The sequence below is a fragment of the Diplotaxodon limnothrissa genome, linkage group LG9, assembly GCF_057381915.1.
Source record: "Diplotaxodon limnothrissa isolate DT_005_m linkage group LG9, D_limnothrissa_male_GT1.1, whole genome shotgun sequence".
Classification (NCBI taxonomy): domain Eukaryota; kingdom Metazoa; phylum Chordata; class Actinopteri; order Cichliformes; family Cichlidae; genus Diplotaxodon; species Diplotaxodon limnothrissa.
The window spans coordinates 35,684,605-35,709,595 of record NC_140604.1 but is presented as its reverse complement, the minus strand read 5'-3'; the positions used below and the strand labels follow the sequence as shown (position 1 = coordinate 35,709,595).

Sequence of the window (24,991 nt, the reverse complement as noted above, 5' to 3'; positions counted from 1 at the left end):
TTTGTTCATGTAAATGGAGAGTCCTCTTCACACACTGAGGTCAGTTATGGAGTTCCACAGGGTTCAGTGCTAGGACCAATTCTGTTTACATTATACATGCTTCCCTTAGGCAGCATCATTAGAAGACATAGCATACATTTACACTGCTATGCAGATGACACCCAGCTCTATCTGTCCATGAAGCCAGATAACACACACCAATGAGTTAAACTGCAGGAATGTCTTAAAGACATAAAGACCTGGATGGCCGCTAACTTTCTGCTTCTTAATTCAGATCAAACTGAGGTTATTGTACTCGGCCCTGAAAAGCTTAGAAATATGGTATCTAACCAGATTCTTACTCTGGATGGCATTACCTTGGCCTCCAGTAACGCGGTGAGGAACCTTGGAGTCATTTTTGACCAGGACATGTCCTTCAACGCACATATTAAACAAATATGTAAGACTGCTTTCTTCCATTTGTGCAACATCTCTAAAGTTAGAAATATCCTGTCTCAGAGTGATGCTGAAAAACTAGTTCATGCATTTATTACTTCCAGGCTGGACGACTGTAATTCATTATTATCAGGATGTCCTAAAAAACTCGCTGAAAAGCCTTCAGCTAATCCAAAATGCTGCAGCAAGAGTCCTGACAGGGACTAGAAAGAGAGCAGATTTCTCCTGTTTTGGCTTCCCTTCACTGGCTTCCTGTTAAATCCAGAATTGAATTCAAAATCCTGCTCCTCACATACAAGGTCTTAAATAATCAGGCCCCATCTTATCTTAATGACCTTGTAGTACCATATCACCCTATTAGAGCGCTCCGCTCTCGCTCTGCAGGCCTACTTGTTGTTCCTAGAGTATTTAAAAGTAGAATGGGAGGCAGAGCCTTCAGTTTTCAGGCCCCTCTTCTGTGGAACCAGCTTCCAGTTTGGATTCAGGAGACAGACACTATCTCTACTTTTAAGATTAGGCTTCAAACTTTCCTTTTTGCTAAAGCATATAGTTAGGGCTGGACCAGGTGACCCTGGATCCTCCCTTAGTTATGCTGCAATAGACGTAAGCTGCCGGGGGATTCCCATGATGCATTGAGTTTTTCCTTTCCAGTCACCTTTCTCACTCACTATGTGTTAATAGACCTCTCTGCATTGAATCATATCTGTTATTAACCTCTGTCTCTCTTCCACAGCATGTCTTTTATCCTGTCTTCCTTCTCTCACCCCAACCGGTCGCAGCAGATGGCCCCGCCCCTCCCTGAGCCTGGTTCTGCTGGAGGTTTCTTCCTGTTAAAAGGGAGTTTTTCCTTCCCACTGTTGCCAAAGTGCTTGCTCATAGGAGGTCATATGATTGTTGGGTTTTTCTCTGTATGTATGAAGCGCCTTCAGGCGACTTATGTTGTGATTTGGCGCTATATAAATAAAATTGAATTGAATTTAATTGAATTCTGTTTACTTTGACATGATTGTGATAAAACATAAAGACAGGAAATGCAGCAAGAAGCCAAACAGACATCCCGCTGCAGTAAAATGATTCTAAGTTGGTAGATCTGCACTGAGAGCAGATTTCATGAACACATGAACTGAGGTGATGTTTGACGTCTCGGTGCTGCAGGACTCCATCACAGAGGAGGTGGTGGAGCTGCTCGCTCCTTACCTCCACATGGACGACTACAACATGGAGACGGCCAAGAGGATCTGTGGAAACGTGGCGGGGCTCTGCTCCTGGACTCAGGCCATGGTCGACTTCTTCAGCATCAACAAGGAGGTTCTTCCTCTGAAGGTGAACGCAGAGCTGTCAGTATCCATGAGAGCAGGAGCCAGCCTGACACAGGCGCTCATTATAGTGTGTGTGTGTGTGTGTGTGTGTGTGTGTGTGTGTGTGTGTGTGTGCGTGCGCAGGCTAACCTGGCCATGCAGGAGGCCCGTCTGCTGGTGGCTCAGGCTGAACTCACTAAGGCTCAGGAACAGCTGGATGCTAAACAGCTGGAGCTGGACGCGGTGCAGGTAACGTGTGTTTGTGTTCCCGCTCTCAGACTGTCGTCTTTAATAAAGACTGAACTGAAGTCAGTCAAATCTCTAATCATGAGGCAGTTTCCTGTTTCACTGTCACTGCAGGTTTTCGACTCTCTTCAGTTTTATTTGGGTTCAAAGTCTTGTAGAGTTTCTGTGCACAGCAGCATTTCAGCCTTCCTCTGTTTTGGTGGTTAAACAGCAGCCGTAACAAGAAATGAGGGAAAATACAAACTTCGTGGTCACTGGTTTGTTGATTTTATGGTTTATTGAGTATTGAACCTTCTGAGAATCATGACCATCTGTAGTTCAGCAGTTTGCTATCAGTTAAATCTGTCTTTGTGAAACTCGCTGACTCGTTTGGACACTTTAGTTTTTCGTCTCCACTCATTTGGCTCTCTCTTCTTTTTGCACTGATAACATTTTAATCGATTATTATGTTTAAAGTTTGGTAAATGTGTCTGATCTGGACCTTCAGGCGCTTTACGACGCTGCCATGAAGGAGAAGCAGGACCTGGAGGATGACGCCCAGGCCTGCCGCCGGAAGATGGCCAACGCTCGCGCTCTGATCGACGGCCTGGGAGGAGAAAAGGTCAGCTTCTACCTTCCATCCATCTAACGGTTCATTGGTCCGTCGTTCCTTCATCTCACACCTCGTCTTGTTGTGCCTCAGGTCCGTTGGACCGACAGCAGCGCGGGGTTTCAGACTCAGATCAACACCTGGTGGGGGACGTCCTTCTGGCCACAGGCTTCCTGTCCTACGCCGGCCCCTTTAACCAGGAGTACCGCAGCCTGCTGCTGACGCTGTGGAGGAAAGAGATGGAGGAGAAGCTCCTCCCCTTCAGTCCCGTAAGATGTCACAGCTGAACGTTTATACAGAGAATCCACAGACAGTAGGGGTGTGTCCCAGAGACACAGATACCTGCAGCTCAGACAAAGCAGCCATATTATTGGTCAGATGATGAAACACATCACAGCCGCCTTGTTTCTGTTGGTTCTTAAACACGAGGAACCAAACCCTGCTGAACGAGCTTGTTCTGACCTGCTGATGATGTAACTCCGTTTCTCCTGCAGGAGCTGAACGTGATTGGTCTGCTGGTGGACAACGCCACAGTGAGCGAGTGGAACCTGCAGGGTTTACCCAGCGACGACCTGTCCATCCAGAACGGCATCGTGGTGACGAAGGCGTCCCGCTACCCGCTGCTGATAGACCCCCAGGGCCAGGGCAAGACCTGGATCCAGAACAGAGAGCGAGACCAGCAGCTGCAGGTGACAGCGTCAGCACGTGACTCAAAGTCCGAGCGCTTCGCTGACTGTTCGTGATTTTCTTCTTCTGTGGCTCAGGTGACGTCTTTGAACCACAAATACTTCCGTTCCCACCTGGAGGACAGCCTGTCTCTTGGGCGCCCCCTGCTGCTGGAGGACGTTGGTGAGGAACTGGACCCCGTCCTGGACAACATACTGGACAAAAACTACATCAAGTCTGGCTCCACTTACAAGGTAAAACAGCTGATCTGGACCGGAGGCTAAACGAGGAAGAAGACACAGTAACGGATGTTTCTCCTCCTCCTGCAGGTGAAGGTTGGAGACAAGGAGGTGGATGTAATGAAGGGCTTCACGCTCTACATCACCACCAAGATGGCCAACCCAGCATACAGCCCTGAGGTCAGCGCCAGGACGGCCGTGGTGGACTTCACCGTCACTCAGAGAGGCCTGGAGGACCAGCTGCTGGGACGGGTCATCCTGCTGGAGAAGCAGGTCACTCCACCCGCCAGTTATCCAATCAGTGACGTAGTTAATGAGTTAGCTAGTTACATTTCCTACGGTATGTTTGAAGGCCATTGTAGCGCTCGGCACGTCCACATTAAGATGTTTTACACCACACACTCATGCTGTCTGCTTTATGTTGGTGGGAACGTCTGAACCCACGTGTCCGTCCAACATCTCAGCGGAGGCCAAACAGGCCATGAACAAAGATAACGTTTCTGTGCACTGAACTGAAGGTGGATTAAATATGTCTGCCCTCATTTTGAAATGATTCCCGTCTTCTGATGAAGGAGATGGAGGCAGAGCGAGTGAAGCTCCTGGAGGAGGTGACGTCCAACAAGAGGAAGATGCAGGAGCTGGAGGACAGCCTGCTGTTCAGGCTCACCAGCACACAGGGCTCGCTGGTGGAGGACCAGTCTCTGATCGAGGTGCTGAGCGTCACCAAGATCACCGCTCAGGAGGTACCAGCTGCTCCTTCACTGCGTCTCCTTAATTCAATTCAATTCAATTCAATTCAATTTTATTTATATAGCGCCAAATCACAACAAAAGTCACCTCAAGGCACTTCATAGATACAGAGAAAAACCCAACAATCATATGACCCCTTATGAGCAGCACTTTGGTGACAGTGGGAAGGAAAAACTCCCTTTTAACAGGAAGAAACCTCCAGCAGAACCAGGCTCAGGGAGGGGCGGGGCCATCTGCTGCGACCGGTTGGGGTGAGAGAAGGAAGACGGGATAAAAGTTATTGTCTGATGCATGTTTGTAATGTTCATCGAGGAAAACATTTAAAAATCATCAGCTGCACTCTATTAACGTCCAAGGATAAAAGTCTGCAGCTGGAATGTGAAGAATAAATCCGCTGTAAGGGTCACAAAATGGGGGGGGCGCCCCCTAGGGGAGGCGCAGAGCCCTTGCGGGGGGGGGGGGGGGGGGGGGGCACAGTATGAATAAAATTAAATAAATGTTATAAATAAAATAAATGAATTAAAAAAAAGTGGGAGCAGCGCTGGGCTCTTCAAATCAAAGACGAACAGTATCCCACATTCTTGATTTTTAGTTCACAAACACTTGTTGTAATGACTAACTACTCCTGACATGTTGGAGATGTTTGCTCTTTATACAGTAAAGTTACAGTGAGATACAAATAACATCAGGCTGATCCTGCCACGATTTGTTCCCCCGGTTCAAATCACAGACAAAAAGTATCCCACAGCTGTAGGTCCTGTCTGAGTCCTTTTATCTTCCAGGTAAGTGAGAAGCTGACGGTTGCCGCGGAGACAGAGGTGAAGATTAACCAGGCCAGGGAGGAGTACCGGCCAGTGGCCACCAGGGGGAGCATCCTCTACTTCCTGATTGTGGAGATGTCGCTGGTGAACGTCATGTACCAGACGTCGCTGTGGCAGTTCCTCGGGCTTTTTGATTCGTCCATGCAGAACTCGGCCAGGTCGCAGGTCACCTCCAAACGCATTAGCAACATCATCAGCTTCCTCACTTACCAGGTGCTCCTCATCAGCGCACACCTCAGGGCTGTCCTTTCTTTCCTGTAACGTGCACTCGAGTGGAGGTTCAGGATGTTTGTCTGTCCCTCAGGTGTACCGTTACACAGCCAGAGGTCTGTACGAGGAACACAAGCTGCTCTTCACTCTGCTGTTGGCTCTAAAGATTGACCTGCAGGCCCGAATCATCTCGCACGTGGAGGTGCTCACCTTCATCAAAGGTTACCTTCTCCTCCTCCTTTCTTCTCCTGCATCCTCCAGAGTCCTTTGAGAGTGAAAGTTGTTTCTCTCTCGGTGTAGGTGGAGCCTCTCTGGACCTGAACTCTGTAGAATCGAAGCCACGGCGCTGGATCCTGGACCAGACCTGGCTGAACCTGGTGCAGCTGTCCAGCCTGCCTGCGTTCTTCCAGATTCTGAACCAGGTGAACCAGAACGAGCGCGCCTGGAAAGCGTGGTTCGACCATCCAGCGCCAGAAGACGCCCCGCTGCCCGATGGCTACGAGGAGAAGCTCGACACCTTCCGGAAGCTTCTGCTCATCCGGAGCTGGTGCCCCGACCGGACCATCGCTCAGGTCTGACTGCTGATTTGATCTGACAGAGCAGACTGGTTAATGTGGAGGCTAACAGCTGATGGTTGCAGGCGCGGCGCTACATCTCAGATTCTCTGGGCCAACAGTACGCCGAAGGCACGGTCCTGGACTTGGACACCATGTTGGCAGAGAGCAACAACCGAATGCCGATGGTGTGTCTGCTGTCGATGGGCTCCGACCCGACTGAGAACATCGAGAGATTAGCCAAGAATAAGGTGAGGGCGAGCAGTGAAAGGGCGGAGGTGAACGATGATGTAATAAAAAGGAAAAACATCGGAAACTACCGAAATAATTAATACTAAGTACGAATAATATAGTCATAAATCCTATTGAAGCAAACGATCGGATATTTACTTTAAACCTAAAGAGTGCAGATGACCGGGGTACACAAGAAAATACAGAAATAATTTTTGTGTATTTATAGAAAAATTGCTGAAAGTACAGGAGCAAAAGCAAATTAAGGAAAAATACTGATTTATTTTGTTAAAGCCTAGATTTGATTTTTTTTGCTGCAGGGGGCGCCGTGCCATCCCATCTCCATGGGTCAGGGCCAAGAGGTTCACGCTCGCAGGCTATTGGCCAACAGCATGCTGGACGGCGGCTGGCTCCTCCTCCAGAACTGCCACCTGGGACTGGACTTCCTGGATGAGCTGCTGGAGACGGTCACATCAGCCGTGCCGGAGAGCGTGCACAAAGATTTCCGAGTGTGGCTGACGACCGACGTGCACCCCAGGTAACAATGACGAGGTCTGAGGTCCTGCTTTAAGTCCTGGCGGCTCCTCTGCAGGTTTACTTTACGGCACATTTAGTCTCAGCTTAAACCAGCAGAGCTGCTTGACTGTGTTTGTGTTTGTGAGCAGGTTCCCCATCACCTTCCTTCAGTCCTCCATCAAGTTCACCAATGAACCTCCTCTTGGTAGGAGACGTGATCCTGATGAACTCGTGAATTTTTATTGATCCTTCGCTGTCTTTCACTTTCCCACTTATTTTATTTTATCTGTCGGCATCAGGCATGAAAGCCGGTCTGAAGAGGACTTTTAATGGTGTCACTCAGGACCAGCTAGAGATCAGCAACCTGCCTCAGTGGAAGCCTCTGCTGTACGCTGTGGCCTTCCTCCACACCACCGTGCAGGTATCTGCCAACACCCACACGATCAGATTCATAAATCCACCGTTTCTTTGTGGAAAACAGCTCCTGTAAGATCATTCTGATGTTATCATTTCTCCTTCTTCTTCTTTATCCCATCAGGAGCGTCGTAAGTTCGGTCCGCTCGGCTGGAACATCCCCTACGAGTTCAACCAGGCAGATTTTACCTCCAGCATCCAGTTTGTGCAGAACCACCTGGACAACCTGGACGTGAAGAGAGGCGTGAACTGGAGCTGTCTGCGCTACATGCTCGGTCAGTCTCTTTAAACCTGCTCTGTTCTTTCCACCGTAACGTTTCATCCATCAGATTATGAGAGAAACCTCCAGGTCTTCAGGTCTCTAGAAATCTTCCTGATTCTTTCTTCATGTCTGCTCACCAGGTGAAGTCCAGTATGGCGGTCGGGTGACGGATGACTTGGACAAACGGCTCCTCAACACGTTCACGCGTGTCTGGTTCAGTGAGAGCACCTTCAGTGAAGCTTTCTGCTTCTTTAAGGGCTACAGCATCCCTGCCAAGGCCAAGAGCATCCAGGAGGTCCTGCAGCACATCGAGGGGCTGCCGCTGGTCGACTCACCGGAGGTCCGAGCACGCTCAGAGACGGGACGCGTCCACACTGAGGCAGTACTAGCCCAGTCACATGTCACATTTCTCCTGTTTGCAGGTGTTTGGACTCCACCCCAACGCTGACATCACCTACCAGACCAACCTGGCGAATGACACGCTGAGCACCATAATCAACATCCAACCGAAGGACACCGGAGGCGGGGCCGGGGAGACCAGGGAGGCCAGCGTGCAGAGACTAGCCAATGAGATGCTGGAGAAACTGCCACCTGACTACATCCCACATGAGGTGCTTGTTTAGCACCGAACGGCCGACCCAAAACTCGACGAAGAACACAATCCCACCAGCTAGCTTAGCTTAGCATGAATACTGGAAACAGCTGAGCTGCTGTGTAAGCAACAAGCTGCCAAGTTAAAAACAAAAATGTGCTCATGTTCAAAGCAGCTTTGTTAGGCTCAAGAAACACACGCAGCTCTGTGCAGCTCAAACAAACAGTGTGCTAATACACGAGTGTCAGAGATGCAGGTGAGCAGCTTTGGGTACGTTTGGACCGAGCCAGGGTAACTGTTTCCTGTTTCTAATGTTTATGCTAAGCTAATATTATTGATCTTTGACAGGAAGTGAAAAAGAATGCAGAGATAAATGTGACAATAAAGCACAGTGTGGTTGTACTCTAGAGCCCGGCTGCTAACCCCGACCGTCGCCCAGTGAATGATGGAAACGAGTGAATAGATTTCAGACAGCAGATTTGTCAGCGTCTGATTCTTTTAGATGAATTCAGACTTTAAATCATCAGCAGAATCTGGCATCTCTGAACCATCAAACACGAACACGTTCATGAGTCCTCTGGAGAAACATGACGTCTCTGTGTGTTTTGAAGGTCAAAGGTCAACTCCAGAAGATGGGTCCTCTTCAGCCAATGAACATCTTCCTCCGACAGGAGTTGGACCGAATGCAGCGTGTCATCAGCAGCGTACGGAGCACGCTCACTGACCTCAGACTGGCCATCGATGGTCAGTCACACGCACACACACACACACACACGTTCACTGACGCTCGATGTGACTCGTGCTTCCGCCGTTGCAGGGACCATCATCATGTCTGAAGACCTGCGCGACGCCCTCGACAGCATGTTCGATGCTCGGATCCCGCGCCTGTGGCTGAGGCTCAGCTGGCCGTCGGCCACGCTCGGCTTCTGGTTCAGCGAGCTGCTGGAGAGGAACCAGCAGCTCAGCGCGTGGATCAGCGCCGGCCGGCCCAACCAGTTCTGGCTCACCGGCTTCTTCAACCCGCAGGTTGGTTCGTTGTTCCGGAAATCTGGAGTTTTGGAATTCTTCAGTTTTCTTTCCGAATGTTTTTTGTTTCTTTAGGGTTTCCTGACCGCCATGCGCCAGGAGACGACACGCTCCAACCTGTCCAGGGGCTGGGCCTTGGACACGGTCACCCTTAGCAACGATGTCACCAAGATGATGAGGGAGGACATCTCAGCTCCGCCCCCTGAAGATGTGGGTGGAGTCTATATCTATGGCCTCTTTCTGGATGGAGCGGGATGGGACAGACGTGGCGCCAAACTCGTTGAGGCTCCGCCCAAAGTTTGTCTTTTTAAAATCAGTGTTTTTTTACTTAAATTAAAATAATAAACTGAAGCTTTAAAAAACTTCAGCGTTCAAAAGTCCATGTTTTACTGTTTCTGTATTTTTTTGTAAATTAACATAAAAACATTTTAAGAGTTTTTAAAAGATTCATCTAATGAAAAATTATGAATTATTAATTGATTCAGAAACTAAATCTAAACTAAAGTTTAGGAACTAAATGAAATCAAAGTATTTTTGTTTTTGCTCAGTAATAATAAGTTTGTCTCTGCCCCTCAGGTCCTCTTCACCCCCCTCCCTGTGGTCCACGTCTTCGCCGTCAGCTCAGCCAACACGGCCGACAGTAAGCGTCCCCCTGGCGGCGGGGGGGCGGTCAGCCTGTACTCGTGTCCCGTCTACAAGAAGCCTCGACGCACCGACCTGAACTTCATCTTCTCCCTGCAGCTGAGGAGCGTGCAGCCGCCCGAGCACTGGACGCTGCGAGGCGCCGCGCTGCTCTGCGACTGCAAGTGATCCAAACGTTGTTGTTCCACAGACACGGACAGACACTGACCGTGGGGCTCTGCTGCGTCTCACTCAGACCTCCCCACAGTTTCAGTTTGAGCTTTTTTATTCTGATGTTCTGATAGTTTCCATTTTTCTTCAGCACCAAACATGTTTGTAGGTTTTCAGTCTGTTAAATTTATGAAAATCAAAATGTTTCCACCTCTTCTCTCTGCAAGTCTCTAATAATAATAATAATAATAATAATAATAATAATAATAATAATAGTAACATTAATGATTTTGTATGTGACCTCACACAGTAAAGCTGATGTGAGGATCATCTCAGTTCTGGTGATTGTTGAACTTAATGCATAAAATAATAATTTGTTTTAATTAAAAAAATTTCCATCTGTCATTTCCTGAGTGTTTCAAAATAAAAGTCCTTTCTTTCATGTTTTGAATGTGATGCTGCTCCTGTGATGCCTTCAAATCTGTTTCAGTCTGCAGTTTTTTACAGTTCAGACCCAAAGTGACTCAAATATTTACTTAAAAGAGGTTTTTGTTCGTCTGGGTTTTCCTGCTCAGCAGCGCTAAACAGGCAAAACGCACAAACAGAAAGAAACAGGAAAATATGTGTTTCTTTGAACAACGCAGCAGCAAAATGAAAGACCAGGATTTATTTTTTAATGATTGGCAAAAACATTAAATGATCATTTTTATTTTCACATAAATGTTCCATCGGTCCTTCTTTTAGAAGAAGTTTAGAAATTAAAAATACTAATAACACAGCAGGAAAAAGCCGACAGCACGAGTCCTGAAAGGCTTAAAGAGAAAATAAACGCACAAAGAATGAAACAAAAAGGCACAAAACCTCAAAACAAGAGTGAATTAAATCTGACCGACACACAAAGATGCTAAAAGCCCCAAACATGAACCTGTGAGGTCATTAATGCCTGTGTGTGTGTGGGTGTACATGTTTACATGTCTTTGTGGGGACCAACATGCCCGTCCCCACAAGTTTGAAGACATTTTTGGGACTCAGGATGTGGTTTTAGTGTCAGGGACAGTCAGGTCAGGGTTAGGCATTCAGTCTTAATGGTTAGAGTAAAAGGCTGAGGAGAGCATGATGTCAAATAGATGTCCCCACAAGAATATGAAAACACAACCGTGTGTGTGTGTTACTGTGAATTTGTGAGACAAGTGAAGATTTCAGAATCAGTGAGAAATGTTTCACTTCCTGTTGGTGAAGAAGAGCAGACTCCTCTTCACCAACAGAAATGAAGAAGCTCTTATTTTGACGAGCTCAGCCACGAGCAGAGGCGACCCTGCAGAGGTGAAGGTCACAGTCAGAATCAGCGCCAGAGAACCGCACGAGGACGGCCTCATTGGTCACGGCTGAGTTCATTATGTGATGGTGGTAAGCTGATTATTACAGAACAGGAAACACACGTCTGCTCATCAAACACCAGCTGCTGCTGCTTTTATCAGTCTGACAACAAAACCTCACAAGAAAGAAGTTTGTGTGAGTTTGCAGCGTTCCTCTAAACTGAAAACTGAAACAGACTGAAAATGGGAGCATGCAGCCGCACTCGAGAGTCAGGCAGCTTAAATGTGTTTGTCTTCATCTGTAGTTACGTTTCATTGGCTGGAAATGTGCTAACTGGAATCATTCATGAGTCCAGATGAACAAAAACAAGTGTTTACTGCTCCACGCTGCACGAATCTGAGTCAAAATCACTCGGACGCGCCCACGTAGGCATTCCACTAAAACCATGTGACCACCTTTAAACCTGTCGTGAATATAATTTTAGACTTTTCACTTTATTTTGAAAGAACACGTTTGCAGGAAGTGCGGCTGCTGCAGAAACTCTTCACTTTTCACTGGCTTTAATCTTGAAGGTTTCTCCAGATGTGGAACATTCATGCTAAACATTCAACATCTGACGAGCGTCTCCGTGTAAAACACTGACAAACTCAAACTTTATACGGTAACTGACAGATTTATTCCTCCATTTTCAGGCTTTTCACAATGAACTTGCATTAGTTTGATGCTTTTATTCACGTTGGTGAATAAAACCAGCCAAGAGGCTGATTCCTGCAGAGGAGGAGGCAGAGTGGAGGAATCTGCAGGTCTCTAACACACAACCAGAGCTTCAATCATAACGAGCACATAATAAAACCATGATCCCCCCGATCGACTCTTTCAGCCTGTTTCCTCTGGATCCAACAGGATCTAACAAACCCCAGCTTCTGCTGGGACACTGGTCATCATGGGAGGAAAAAGATGGCTGCCGTGTTGCTGTTTCCTGTCTTACACCAGCATTATACTTCCTGTATCTGTTTTTAATCAGAGGATGAACTTAAAGCTTTCAGTCTGCTCTACAACCCACCACCTATCCACACGTCTGCTAAGTGACTGGAAATCAGTAAAACTTCTACCAGACTTTAGTAAATGTTGCATTAAGATGAGCAGACAGATTTTAATCTCAGCATCGCAGATTTTTCAGGACACTGGAAGAGTTCCTGCCGTGGATTTAGATGTTAGTGTTGTGTGGATGATCCCGTTCTGTGATCTTTGTGTTACTGATGCTTTTACACTTTAGGACCCTCGAGACCTCTGCTGCTCAGCCGTCCTGATCGCTGCCTCCACTTTAACCAGTGCCAGAGGCTGTAACCTCTGATCATTTCACCTGCACCGACAGCAAAACTCTTCTCCAGAACCAAACGTGCCATAAACCCATCACAGGGCTCTAGACTAACTTTTTGACATGGGCGCACCGGTACACCTAACTTTAAAAATTTAGGCGTACCGGCACAAAAGTTAGGCGCACTCAAATTTTTCAACCGCATCGCTTAACACCGCAGTTTTACATGTGCACTTTCTTTGGGGGGGGGAAGTCCATACAGACAATATTAATTTCTAAATTATTAACTAACAAACTTGTGCTTAAAGTGCTTTGTCAATATTGTAAAAAATGTTAAAAACTTAATCATCATCTTGGCCTCCTCTGACGACCTGTTTGCTGCTGTCTGCTGCTGAAAGGCCGTGGGGAGAGGGGACACTTGGGCAGTGCATTTACTGCAGCATATAATGTGTTTTCTGGATACACTGTGCTTTTTCAGCATTCAAATATTGATGGCACCGTGTCAGAGCACTGGCTATGAATTTCAGACAGATCAGGCCTTAACTTAACAAAAAAGTTATCAATAGTTCTTTTCATCTTTTCTTATTACCCACAGCTACAGTACATCCACTTCTCTCAGGCCTAGGCTGCTCACTAGGGCTGAGTATCATCACTGATTTCTATAATCCATTCAATTCCGGTTCTCAAAGTCCTGATTTGATTCAATTTAGCCTCAGACAGTCAGAAATATTATAATTCTGATCATTTATCAGTACTGATACACGTGAGACTTCATCAGAATTGTGAAAATCACAGCAGATGCCTTTGTGTCAAAGTAACTGAGAATAAAACACAGGAAAACATGAAGGAGATTTTCCTGGTCTGGCTTTTTATAGCAGATAACCTTAAAAATATTCTACAATGTTCTGCATATAAAGTTTAAATTTCTTCAGTATTGAACAGCAGAAATTAGGCTTTCTTGTCCGAGGTCATTTAAGTGAAAAAAGAAAAAGCGCTGTAAACAACGCTAGACTGGTGGGTAATAAGCGAATGAATAATGCAGAAAACAGATTTGAGACGGGAAACTGTTCCTGAAGTACAGAGAGAGAGAGAGCTGTGCAGGAAGTGTGATTTTTATCGTGGTGGAAGCAAAACAGCAAAAGTCAGAGGGAATTCATGACGACATTGATCAAATGTGAAGCGCAGTTTGCTGCTTCTTTTGCTGCTGGCTCGGTGAATTTTGGTTGGAGAGAGGCAAAACCTGCAGCTCAGAATCAGCGCAAAAAGACGTAAACACAGCGCGGACCCGAAGAATCGCTAAGCTCCGACAGCGTGTCCGTGTTCAGGCCGTCGGGTGAGAAAGCCGAGAAAGACGAAGCTGATTCTGATGTGTTGGGTCCGCTCCGTGTTTAGGTCTTTGTGTGGAATCCGTTAATGAATTGATATCGCTTTACTCAAGCTACTCACCTCTCTCTTCCACCTGCACTTTCAACTGGACCACGGCCAATCAGAGAGGTCCCGCCCCTGACTATCTCTGATTGGTTTAGTCCACGATAGGGGCATAATGTGTGTCTGTTGTTGACCACACGGAGAGTTACAGAGATTTTTTTTTTGTTACCGGAACAGTTGGTCGCACCTGTGCAACCAAATATTTATTTTTAGTCGCACCACTGAAAAATTTGGTCGCATTTGCGACCAAATTGGTCGCACTCTAGAGCCCTGCATCACAGCTTCATCATCAGCTCAGTCTCAGCAACATGCAGACGACCGAGCAGCAGAAACTCTGCAGGGAACGTCTGAAGTCTGTTCTTCAGTTTTCCCAGCTCACTGTTTATTGAACACGAGACCGAAAAATAACTTCACTCGGGATTTGATGGTAAATGTCCAGAAGCACACTTGCTCTCAGGAGCCGGGTTTGATGTTCAGTCTGATTGGATCTGTTCTCTGCTCGCTTCCTTCAAGTGTTCAACACAAAATAATCTTTATTTTATTTTTTAATGAATCATTTATTCTTGTACAGCTACCCAAAAACCTTCCTCTCAGTGTGTCTCAGAAGTCCAAAGAAAGGGCGCAGATCTGGTTTTAGGACAGCTGCTTCATGTCGTACATCGGCACCTCAGATCCCTCCGCTCTGCCCTCGTCTTCGGCCGGCCTGGCAGCGTGAGGGCTGGTCTTGCGGCCCTTGGGAGGAGGGACGGGCAGAGCTCCTTCCGTGACGCCCTCGGCTCCCTCCTGGCCCTCTGCCACAGTCCTCTCCTTCTTCAGGTTGAGCTTGGCTGGGACACTCTTGGTGATGGTGTCCTTCAGCTTCTCTCCCGACTGCTTCAGCCTTTCGCCGGACTGGCGGATCTTCTCGCGCCTCTCGGCCGTCACGATGCGCTCGCCGAGTTTGTTCACCTTGGTGCCCAGGTTCTCGCGGGTCTTGCTCATGTTCTCCTTGGAGAAGGTGGCTTTGAAGCTCTCGATGCGCGTCAGCCCCGTCTTCTTTATGCGGCTGGCTGCCGAGGAGTCGGCCTCCTCCACCACCATGTACTCCTCGTCCGACTCTGGAGGGAGCTCGAACTTGTCGGGCTCCACCTCGGCACTGGCCCGGGCCCCGCCGCTGCTGCTGGGCTCCTCTGGCTCGTTTCCCGGGGCGACAGATTTCACCTCCTGGTCACCCTGAGAAACAGAGAGAGAGAGTGAGAGAGAGAGCAAAGAACAAGCTTGAAAACAAACCGATTCAATGGTCCATGTCTTTTGGTGGACAAAGTTCAGCAGTGATGTCAGATGTAATTGTGTCTTTGTATGAAGTGTGTCATGCAGACTTGTGCTGGGCCGTGATCCTGCATCCAGAAATAACCTGCAGCACCTGTTTCTGCAGCTCAGCGCGCGCCTGCAGGAAGCTAATATCTGCTAGCAGCGCAGAGCAACACGGGATCGCTTTCAGCTCCAGGCTGCGTCACGCCGTGCATCTGTCTGTAACTCTGAGATCAGGTTACGCAGAAAAGCAGAGAGTGAAGCTACAGCTCCACAGTCCCACTCATTCATACTGGGAGCTGCCCAGTAAGCCTGCAGTCTGACCCCACATAGCAAACACCAGCAGCAGGTGTGCTGCTTAAACCAGCCTCCAGTTCAATCATGTGCTGTGAGCATCATGTGCAGCAGTTTGGACACCAGAGCGGAAAAGAGCCGATCAGGAAATCCGAGCTGCCATCCTGTCGTCTCAGGAAGCTGAAGTTCATACTTTGACGATGGGATCCATAAACGTTGGGCTCAAGTTACTTTGAAATGTCGCGTTCACTGAATGCAGATCACATGGAAATGAATCTAATGAGCAACATGATCCATGAAACATGGAATCCAATCTGATTACTTATGGAGGGTTTAAAAACAAACATCAAAGCTGAACTGATGTTACAAAATGTTCAGATTCTGAAAACTCTTTTTATATTCAGCTTTTACATTTGGTCGACTTTAATCAGTTACACGAACACTGTTATTGCCGTCACACTGTTTATTCCTCATCAGTCTGTTTGATGCTGTAAAAAATGTTTTTCACGACATTTTTTAATGTTTCTGTTCCCAAACTGCTCAGACATCTTCGACTTATTTGTCTGAATAATGTGAATAATCCTGCAGTTAAACCCAAATGAACCTGTTACTTAACTTGTAGTTAGCATGCTAACAGAAGCATCACAGATGTGACACCTGATATGTTTGAGCTGACATTTCCACAGCTCTGATGAACACAGCACACTCAGAGCTGAGCTTCACAGCAGGAAGCAGCTAATGAACGGTAAAAACTCAGCCTCTAAATCGCTCTGATCATCCTGCTGTCGTCGGGTTCATCTGTGCACAAACAGACTGTGAGGCTGTTTGATGCTGAACACACAGCAGTGACTGTGTGCAGCTTTCTGAGGTCATCTTTCCTGAGCTGAGACCAGGACTGAAACCTGAGCTGGATGGACTCATCCAACAGCAAACAGTTTAACCATTTGACTCATTCTTTGTGGTTAAAAAAAGGAAACTCTGGGACCTCTCTGCTCTGCCAGACTGCAGGAGCAAGGGCCAAATATGGAGGGTTGAAGGCTATGAGCCCATCTGACCTCCTGACATGGGTTGTGTGCTGAGTCCCCACAGCTTTTGCTTCCACTGGGAGGATTTCCTCCATCAGTCTAACTGGGAGCAGGCAGCAGCTAATGAAATGGTTCATAGCCAGAGAGAATGAGGGAGGGCAGACAACTATATTAGGAGATGGAGGAGCTGCAGACTCAGAATAACCTGGTTTGTCAGCAGTCAGCTGGCTCAGTCACTTACAGTACAGCAGCTCTGTGAGCTCAACACGCTCATTTTCTTCTTACTGCTGTGGAAAAGAAGCAGCTGGGAGGTGTTTCCTAAAGAGGCCTTGGTGGATGTGACTGCCTGCTGTGTAAAAGTCACAGCTCTACATGAGAGGGAACTCCACAGTCACAGTGTCGTTTATTTAGTCAGAGTGTGATCGTCACTCATTAAGTCTCTGAGAGCTTCAGGATGAGCACAACTACCAGCGTTCGTCCAAGAACCGAGAACGTAGCATCACAGGATCTAAAAACTCGAGTTAATGTGAAAATTCACAAAACGTAAACAAGCATGGAAGTCTTTCCTATTTCTGCTTCCATCCCACACGGCGTGATGTTTGCATTTCTGTGTGGCCTCACTGACGGGACTGCAACCTGACGCAGTAACAGAACCACGCCCTGCAGTCACCGCACTAGCTTACATGCTAACTTGAATGCTGAATTCACTGCGTCACTTAAAGTGAATGTTTTAATGTTTAACAAGTGCTTAAATCAGCTGATTCTTCACACAGTGAACTAAAAGCAATGCTCTTTGATGAATTAGGTTTCATTGTGTAACGAAGCATCAGTGTCTCTTTATTGCATAAAATTCACAAATGTGTGTTTGCATCTTTGAGCGTTGCTGGTTTAACAGCTCGTCTTTGTGTAAAAGTTTTGCCCAACTCAGTTATAAAAAGATAAATAACAATCTTTTTATAACTGTTAATAATAATAATGATAATCTGAAATCAATAATACGTGAGCTGCATACAAATCTGAAATCAGTCCTCTTTTACTTTAGTTTTCTAAAGTACATGACTTGCTGTGAGCTTCAGGTCTGTGCGGTAACCTTTCAGCACACTGAAGCTTATCCAGGGCTAAAATAACCGCGTCACTGTCATGCTGCCAGCTGCTAACTGTGAAGGCCAAAGAAGTAAAATGAATCCCGGTGTGCTTGTTGCTATTTCAAACCTCAGAGGTTGAGACTGAGACTTTCATCGGCTGGTGTGAATCTTAAAATAACTCAGATGTGAATCAACAGTGACATAAAAACAAAACGAGGTGGTCACAAACATGCTCTCAAAGAACACAACAGTCATGTTAAACTCCAGTAAAGATCACAACTGCAGCTCACTTTGAGTTTAACATCAGTGACCACCGCCCATCAGCAGTTTGTGTACTTCATAAAAACATCCTCGGACTTTTCTTGGAATTAAAGACCTGGAGGTGAGCGAATGCCTATTTTAGACATAAACCAGCTGGATCCACCTTTACAGTCGTCTTTCGTCAAACACCAGCTGGCCTTATTAACTTCTACAGTCCAAAAGTTCAGTTTGTCCCCTGATGAAACCGGCTGCCAGGATTACTGTGGACTAAAAAAAATAATGATGCAGAGGCTCAAACCCCACAGAACCCCAAAGTGAGCCAATCCATTACTCTGGCTTCTTAATAAAGACATAAAAGAAAGTCCTCTTTCTAAGATTTAGGATTCTTTGTGCTGATAAAACAATGCTAACTGCACTGGTGCTGTATGGTAGGAGCATTTCACCAGGCCACCTTTAGACACAGAACAGTGACAGAGGCTAATCCAGTCCCCCGGGCTGGTAGCTCCAAATTATATCTTTATTATTGGAATTGGTTTTGCTGGTGTTGACTGTTGACAACTGCTGATTTTGTTTGGGTTTGTCATTTCAGATCTACTGAATCAACCATCCACTGATCTTCAAACAAGAAGAACTACATCAGTAATCCCTTGGTTGGATGTCCAGAAGGACTGTTTCCAACATTCCTTGATCCATGAAGCATATTAAGAACAAGAACTTTCTGATACAGAGAACGCGTGAGAGTCTTACCTGATAAATGACCACCCTGAACTTGTTCTTGGCGAGGAGGTCACCCTGAGTGGCCTCCACCTTCTTGACCCTGATGTTCTGGTTCTCCACACGCACCCTGACATCCTTGATGTGCCGGCTGACCTTCCGTGTTTTCTCCAGCAGCCGGTCGACGGTAGAGCTGGTGTTGGCGTGCTCATTGGTCAGTTTGACAACGTCTGCCTGAATGGTTTTGACCGTGCTCTCCAGCTCAAGCTGACGCTCCTCCATGCGCTGCTGTGTGACCTGGACGCTGTCCATGAGGCCCGCCACGCGTTCCAGCAATGCCATGATGCTACCCGCATCATCTCCGCCACCAGTCGTCATCCCCGGTTTATCGGTCATTCTTGCTGCTTGGTTGCTGGTAATATTCTCGTTGCTTGGTCGATCGACTGTTTGTGTCCAGTGATCCAGAGATAAAAGGAACAAAGTAATGAGGAAGAGGAGGATGACTTGGACAGGCAAACTCCAGTAAAATGTACTCCAGTTAAGAGTGAAATTTGAAAGATGTGAAGAACAAAGATATGAATTCGAGGATGACTGTCGAAACACTGGGAATATCCAAAGGAAGACCTCAGAAAGGAAAATTAAAGAAAGCAGGAGGACAGGAGGACCAGATCACCCCTCTACGACTGGAGGGTGACCCTGAAACTGTTCAGATCAACTCATAGACTCCACCCTACTGGGAGAGAAAGGGAGGGGGGTGGGGGTGATCGGAGTCAAGAGGAGGGACGGAGGGAGGCTAAAAAGAGATGAGCTAAAATGCAGTGGGAGCGTTAAAGCGGAAGGTGGACCGGAGCAGTGAGGATCACGTTGATCTGACTTGGTAAGTCACGTTGAGGCCCTGAGGAACACCGAACTAGCCAAAACTTTCCATCAATCAGAGGATTTTTAAGTGGAAATGGATATTACGGGAATGCATGTGTTAATGAGCGAGAGAGATAAAGAGTGACATGGATCCCAGCTTCTCTCTGTGTTCTCGGCTGCTAAAAATACAGCGAGGGTAAAGTGACTCCCTGTGCTTCTTTGGGACGTGAGCATATTAAAAGGAATGGAAACCCCCTCCCATCTATTTCTCCACATCCATCTATCCCCCATCACCTTTTCACTTGTTCTGTCTTAATCCCTCCCTCCAGGTTTAGACGTTTTTGGCACCCCAGGCTTCCAAATGAGCATTCATGATGCTAACACTCGCCTTCACTGCCATCTTTGTTCTTGACTTGAGCCGGGTAGTCCAAGTTTGGATAAGGAAGTGGAGCAAGAGATGGGAGGAGCAAGCAGTCAACATCACGTTGTGATAGGCTGAGCTAACTTTCAGTCAAAGTGAACACATTTTAAAATCATGTCAAGCTCTGCTATCTCACATGCTAATTTTCAAACGCCAGATTTTAGTAGGAGCATGAAGAAGTGTTCAGTGGGAACGCAGAGGCACGATCGAACTGTGACAGGAGGCAGAAACACTTAGTATTGTTGTTTGCTCGTAGACTTAAATTACACCTTTCTTGAAAAAAAAAAGTATTGTTGTTTTATAACACTTAATACTTCTTGATAGGTTCAGTTATACTCGTCTGGGTGCCGGAGTTTCTGCTTTACTGTATTAAACTCTTACAAAGCTAAAGTTTGAACCAGCCCAACAGAACCACAGATATATTCTTTTTCATTCATATTATAATCTGATGTCACCCACTGAGTTGTAGCTGGCACCTACAGTTAGCACATAGCATGTAGCCTTTGCCAGTTAGCTAATTTATCACAATGTTTGCAAAACCACCACCTGTGCTTAATGGTCCAGCTTGCCCACTAAACCCATAAGTTAGCAGTAACATACTGGTCTTCCTAGAAGTTCAGCTTGAGTCTTCCAGGTCTAAGTATATGTCTTACAGACATATACTTGGTTGACAGTCTGACAACTGCGGCTAATTGCTGCGATGATAGTGAATAAAAAGACGATCCTAGAGAGGTCGAGCGGGGAATTCTTGATAAAATGACAAAGGGAAGAAGGAAGAGGAAACACTTATGGGCATGTTTGGACATTTACTTTAGGAAAAATGGGAAATAAATGCAGTGATTTATTGCAAACATGCAAGCATACATGGAAAAATAGTGTTTAAGGCAAAAACAGAGTTTGTAGTAATTCTACCTTGATGCTTAAAAGTCAGTATTCTTTATGAACACCTTTATTCTTCAGCTCAGTCTGAACTCTGTCATCTCTGTAAGTTACCACTTCAGTCATGCTGGCGTCCGGCTCCGGGGAGGCCGATCCATGACTGACAGAGTTCCTCTGTCTGTTTCTATCCAGATGTGCTTTCACTGCACTGGCCGTGTGTTTGGCTCAGTATCATGCTGAAACACGAAGCTGCTGATAATCAGATGTCTCCAGATGTTCCCGAATGGTGGCTCAGATTCTGATGTAACTTTTCTGAGTTTATAATTCATCAGTTTATCAAAGATCTCCAACACCTCTGACTGACCTGCAGCTGAAGGCCTCGCACTTCTTCTTCTGTACAGTTTTCTCAGAGTAGGATACACTGCACGCCATATGCCAAGTTTACAGCCAACAGCTCTTTGGGAGTCACCTTGTTGGTGCAAAAATACAATTTTATGTCCATTTAAAAATGAAAAACAAAACAAATGTTTTGTTTGTGACCTGCTTTTGAGCTTAAAGATACAAAACTCGGCTCTTTGGTTAGTCATCTGTTATGTTAGGACACAACACTGGTTCATTTCTTGAATTAGGAGTCTTCTTCTGCCTGAAAGATTCATAGGTCAGATGTAGTGGTTCAACAAACCCAAAAGCCCTTCCTCTGAAAACGGTGGAGTTTAAAGAAATTAGGCGTGGTTCACGACTTCTGCACAGAAGCACACATGGTGGTAGTAACTTCTGACATCTGTTTCATGGCATTTTGTTGTGTAAGGTTCAGCAGGATGAAGTAAAACCACTCATAATCATTGGTGGTCTGAGCTTTCTGATTTTCTCTTAACATCTGTGAACATACAAAGATCGGAAACATAATCCAGCTCCTGCTTTTGAACCCTTTCCAATCGTAGCCCGACCTCACCAAAAAAGAAAGAAGAGCGTTCAAAGCTCTGACATGCAACCCATCATTACTCTAACCTTCAAGAAGAAAACAGAGAATGAGGGAGGTGGGCCAGAATCAGGTGAAGACAGAAGGGGACTCCCCGCTGTCTGAAAGCTCTCCACCAGCTGCTGCCTATAATTATCCTGCCATCACTGCTATATTTAACCGCACCTCCCTGCAGAAGACACGAAGGCTTCATCAGCCACCGGGCGCGCTTGGTTTTCGCCTCTCAAAGGTGTCAAAATTTAATGTGAAGTAAAAACACTTGAGATGAGATAGGAAGGAGTTTGAAACCTGCCACCGGCCCAGCTCGAGGTTCAGGCTGGAGCAGATGTGCAGCTTGGAACCTCTGAAAATCGTTAGGTAGAAGGACCGGAAAAATGGTGAGAAACTGGCCAATGTTCAAAGACCCTGGAAGGCCTTCGGAAACCTGAAGAACTGTTGTTCTGTCCGGCTCCTTCTTAGCACGGGTCATAAATAAGCTGAAGCCCTGACGAGAGGCTGGGAAACCGTTCATACAGCAGGAAGCGCTGTGTTCTGGAGCCTCGCTGGTCAGGCTACACGATAATCGATGGGTCCAACATGGCGGACTTTCAGCTCGCTGAGGTGCTCCACCTGAAGCGTCACTGACTGTTACAGCTGCGGATGAAGCGGACTCGTCGGGGTCTCTGCTGCATCCATGTGGCCGGCTGAGATCCAGGATGTGGAATCAGCCGAGAGCCCACTTCAGTTTTATATTTCAGATTCAGAGCATCCTCCCTGTGCTGGCCACGTGTTCGGCTTCTTCACTCGGTAGCACGTCTTCAGACGCTCATTTAGACTTTATTCATGCTGTCGCACTGTCATACCCATATTTATATGTAATCTTTAAATAGTTCAAAGACTATAGTTAAAACACTCTGAGGCATTTTTAGACTAAAATTCAGCGGACTTGTCACGGACTGGAATCTGCTGAAGCACAGTTTGAATGCACTTTTACTTAATACCGTTATAATCAAATGAATCAAATAATAACATCATGGATATGACTGTGTTTAATGAGCACTGTGCTTGAGGCCTTTGACCATCAGAAACTATTTTCAGGATTTATTTCCATCAAATATTCAGATTGTTGGGATGAGCGAGTGAGAAACTGAGGGACAGATTATTGACCCGTCACCACTGCCCCCTGCTGGGCATTAGGAAAGACTGCAGCCAGTGCATTCATACCTCCAGGTGTTTAAGCATGGATCAGTATCAGCTGTGAAAACAGGTCCAGATGTTTGTGTGAAGCTTTATTAAGAGGCCGGCTCAGAAAACGGACACATGAAGACGCAGAGGTTCAAACATCATAATTTAATGCTAATTCAGCTACAGCACAGTCTAAACAACAACTTCACGGTTCATGCAGGATCAACATCTACAGCAACATCTGGCCCGTTCCCTGCGACAAGCGCCACCAAGACCGTGGCGGTTCACCTCAGGGCAGCGGCGCGCGAGGCGAACCCGAGCCCAGCTTATCGGCCTACTCCTTCTAACACAACAAAACAACCAACACGGACACGTGGTACCATCGTTACGAATCAGAATGAAGATAAAAAGCTTGACGAGGTCCTTTAAATTATCGCCAGCTTGTCCAAACACACAAACATTGGAATCCATTTCCGGAATGGCGTCATCTGAAAATTAGGCAATAAAATAATTAGCATAGCAACCTGTACATGTCGGCTTGTACCTCATTATTATTTTTAAGCAGTAGAAAAAACAGCATTTTGGTTTTCAGGTGGATCTCATTGTAACAAATACAAAAAGTGTTTAAAGAAAGTTTCTCTAAGGAGACGTGACGTTTGACCCTGTGAGACGTAGCACAAAGTCAAAAACAAAAAACACGCCTGAGATACGAGTCGGCTCACATCTGAGGGGCACGGGGCTCCGGTGGTCCCTGATAATCCTGTAGTCCCGCTGCACAGCGCCCCCTGGACAGTTAAGGCGGTACAACACATGCGTGACAAAGTAAACAAAGAAAAACAAGAGAAGTTGGCCAAACGTGAGCAGCAGTGCATCATGGGAATTCTCAGCATGGCAACGTCCACAACACGCGTTCATTAAACCTTCGAAGTGGATTTCTTCTGCTCATTTCCAGCTCCACCTGTTTGTCATTACACCGCCAGCGTAGCTTTGCATGATTCACAGTTCAAAATCATCCTCATTTATCTGATTCTGCCCTTCATGCAGAGCCTCGCTGCCTCCAGCTGAAATCAGCTGCTTTCCCTTCAAGGCCTCCTTTTTGTTTCTTTTTCCGATTGGCCAAAGTCAGGAAGCCTGCTGAGGGGCAGTATGAGCAGAACAGCTCTTCTTCATCACATCTGTCGCTTTCACAGCGAAGATTTAAAAGGATAGAAGCGTGGCGCACACAGAATCTGACTGAGAACCATATTTCCAGATAAGCGCTGATATGAAGCTGATAAGAAAATAACATTTTTAGGGAAGATTCACAGTTTTGACTGAATTTTAAAAGCTGCTTTGGTCTAATTAACCGAGCAGTCTGAGTGAAAACCTCCACACCCGAGTCCTGTTAGTTCTGTCTCCCAGTTTTCCCCATTTTAGTCCAACATGTTGTCATGACGATATGATGCCAAATGTCTGGATTATTAAAGCGTCCTTCACAGACAGCAGAAAACATGGACGCGGCTTCCTGCTCAGAAAAATGAATAAACCTGGATTCTATCTAAAGGCCACCAGATGGCGACAGCTGCTGCTACAAAGGCCTTGTCTGACCTTTGACCTCTCCTGCTCGGTCACTGATTTCGGCCACACTAAATAAAAATGAGCTGACTGTTTTGTAAATCTCATTTACGCCACATTTCTAAAAGGAGGATTATATGTGGAAGGAAACTGCATGCTCATTGGCTGGCATCAATCACAAGTCGTTAGCCAATGAGCATGCAGTTCATAGTAGCTACGTCCATGTTTTACAGCTTTAATGAACAAATTCAGCCAATCACAGAACAAAGATTTAACAAAAAATTAATTCGCAGTGAAGTGGTCATGTGACAGCTTCAGTCACATGACCACTTCACTTCAGAACAGTTCTTCCAGCCATGGCTTTAGCTGCTCCTGCACCTCATCACTTCAGGACATTTCGAGTGTGTAGTTTCAGTCCGAGTGTTCACAGCAGCTGGAAATCACGTGACCAGAAGCTCTTCTTCCATTAGTACCGACTCCGATCAGCTCGCCTCGTTTTCTGGGTTCCGCCTAATGTGCGTTGGGTCGAATCTCCCGTCAGGTCATTAATATGTGGCACGAACGCCACAAAGGTGGACATGTTTCAGCAGAGATGAATCCACAGATCAGCACGTGCGTGTACACCAGAGCCAATCAGGATGAGGGTCGCCGCCCTCGTGTGGGCGGGAGGAAGACGGACGAGAACCGCAGCTGTAGCAGGAATGAGCTCTAACGTGGCCGAAAAACTAAAAAGGAGGCGCTCCTGCTGTGCGTCTCACCGGGC

The 24,991-nt window shown here is 46.5% G+C and overlaps 1 protein-coding gene, 1 long non-coding RNA gene and 1 pseudogene across 2 annotated transcripts in view; 2 read left to right on the top strand and 1 right to left on the bottom strand.

Annotated features, from left to right (window-relative positions):
* Positions 1-1,566: 1,566 nt before the first annotated feature.
* Positions 1,567-9,775, top strand: LOC146626035 (dynein axonemal heavy chain 5-like; annotated as a pseudogene).
* Positions 9,776-10,053: 278 nt separating this feature from the next.
* cavin4b (caveolae associated protein 4b) lies at positions 10,054-19,095 on the bottom strand. Its single transcript, XM_085363190.1, has 2 exons — positions 18,407-19,095; positions 10,054-14,916 (listed from the first exon to the last, which is right to left on the bottom strand). The coding sequence occupies exons 1-2, from the start codon at positions 18,767-18,769 to the stop codon at positions 14,338-14,340; spliced, it is 942 nt and encodes a 313-aa protein (XP_085219316.1). The 5' UTR covers positions 18,770-19,095; the 3' UTR covers positions 10,054-14,337.
* Positions 19,096-19,186: 91 nt separating this feature from the next.
* The window catches only part of LOC146626033 (uncharacterized), a 7,586-nt gene continuing 1,781 nt past the window's right edge, over positions 19,187-24,991 (top strand). The window contains exon 1 of the long non-coding RNA XR_014906520.1: positions 19,187-19,250. This is a non-coding gene — a long non-coding RNA (uncharacterized LOC146626033). The remainder of the gene's footprint in view (positions 19,251-24,991) is intronic.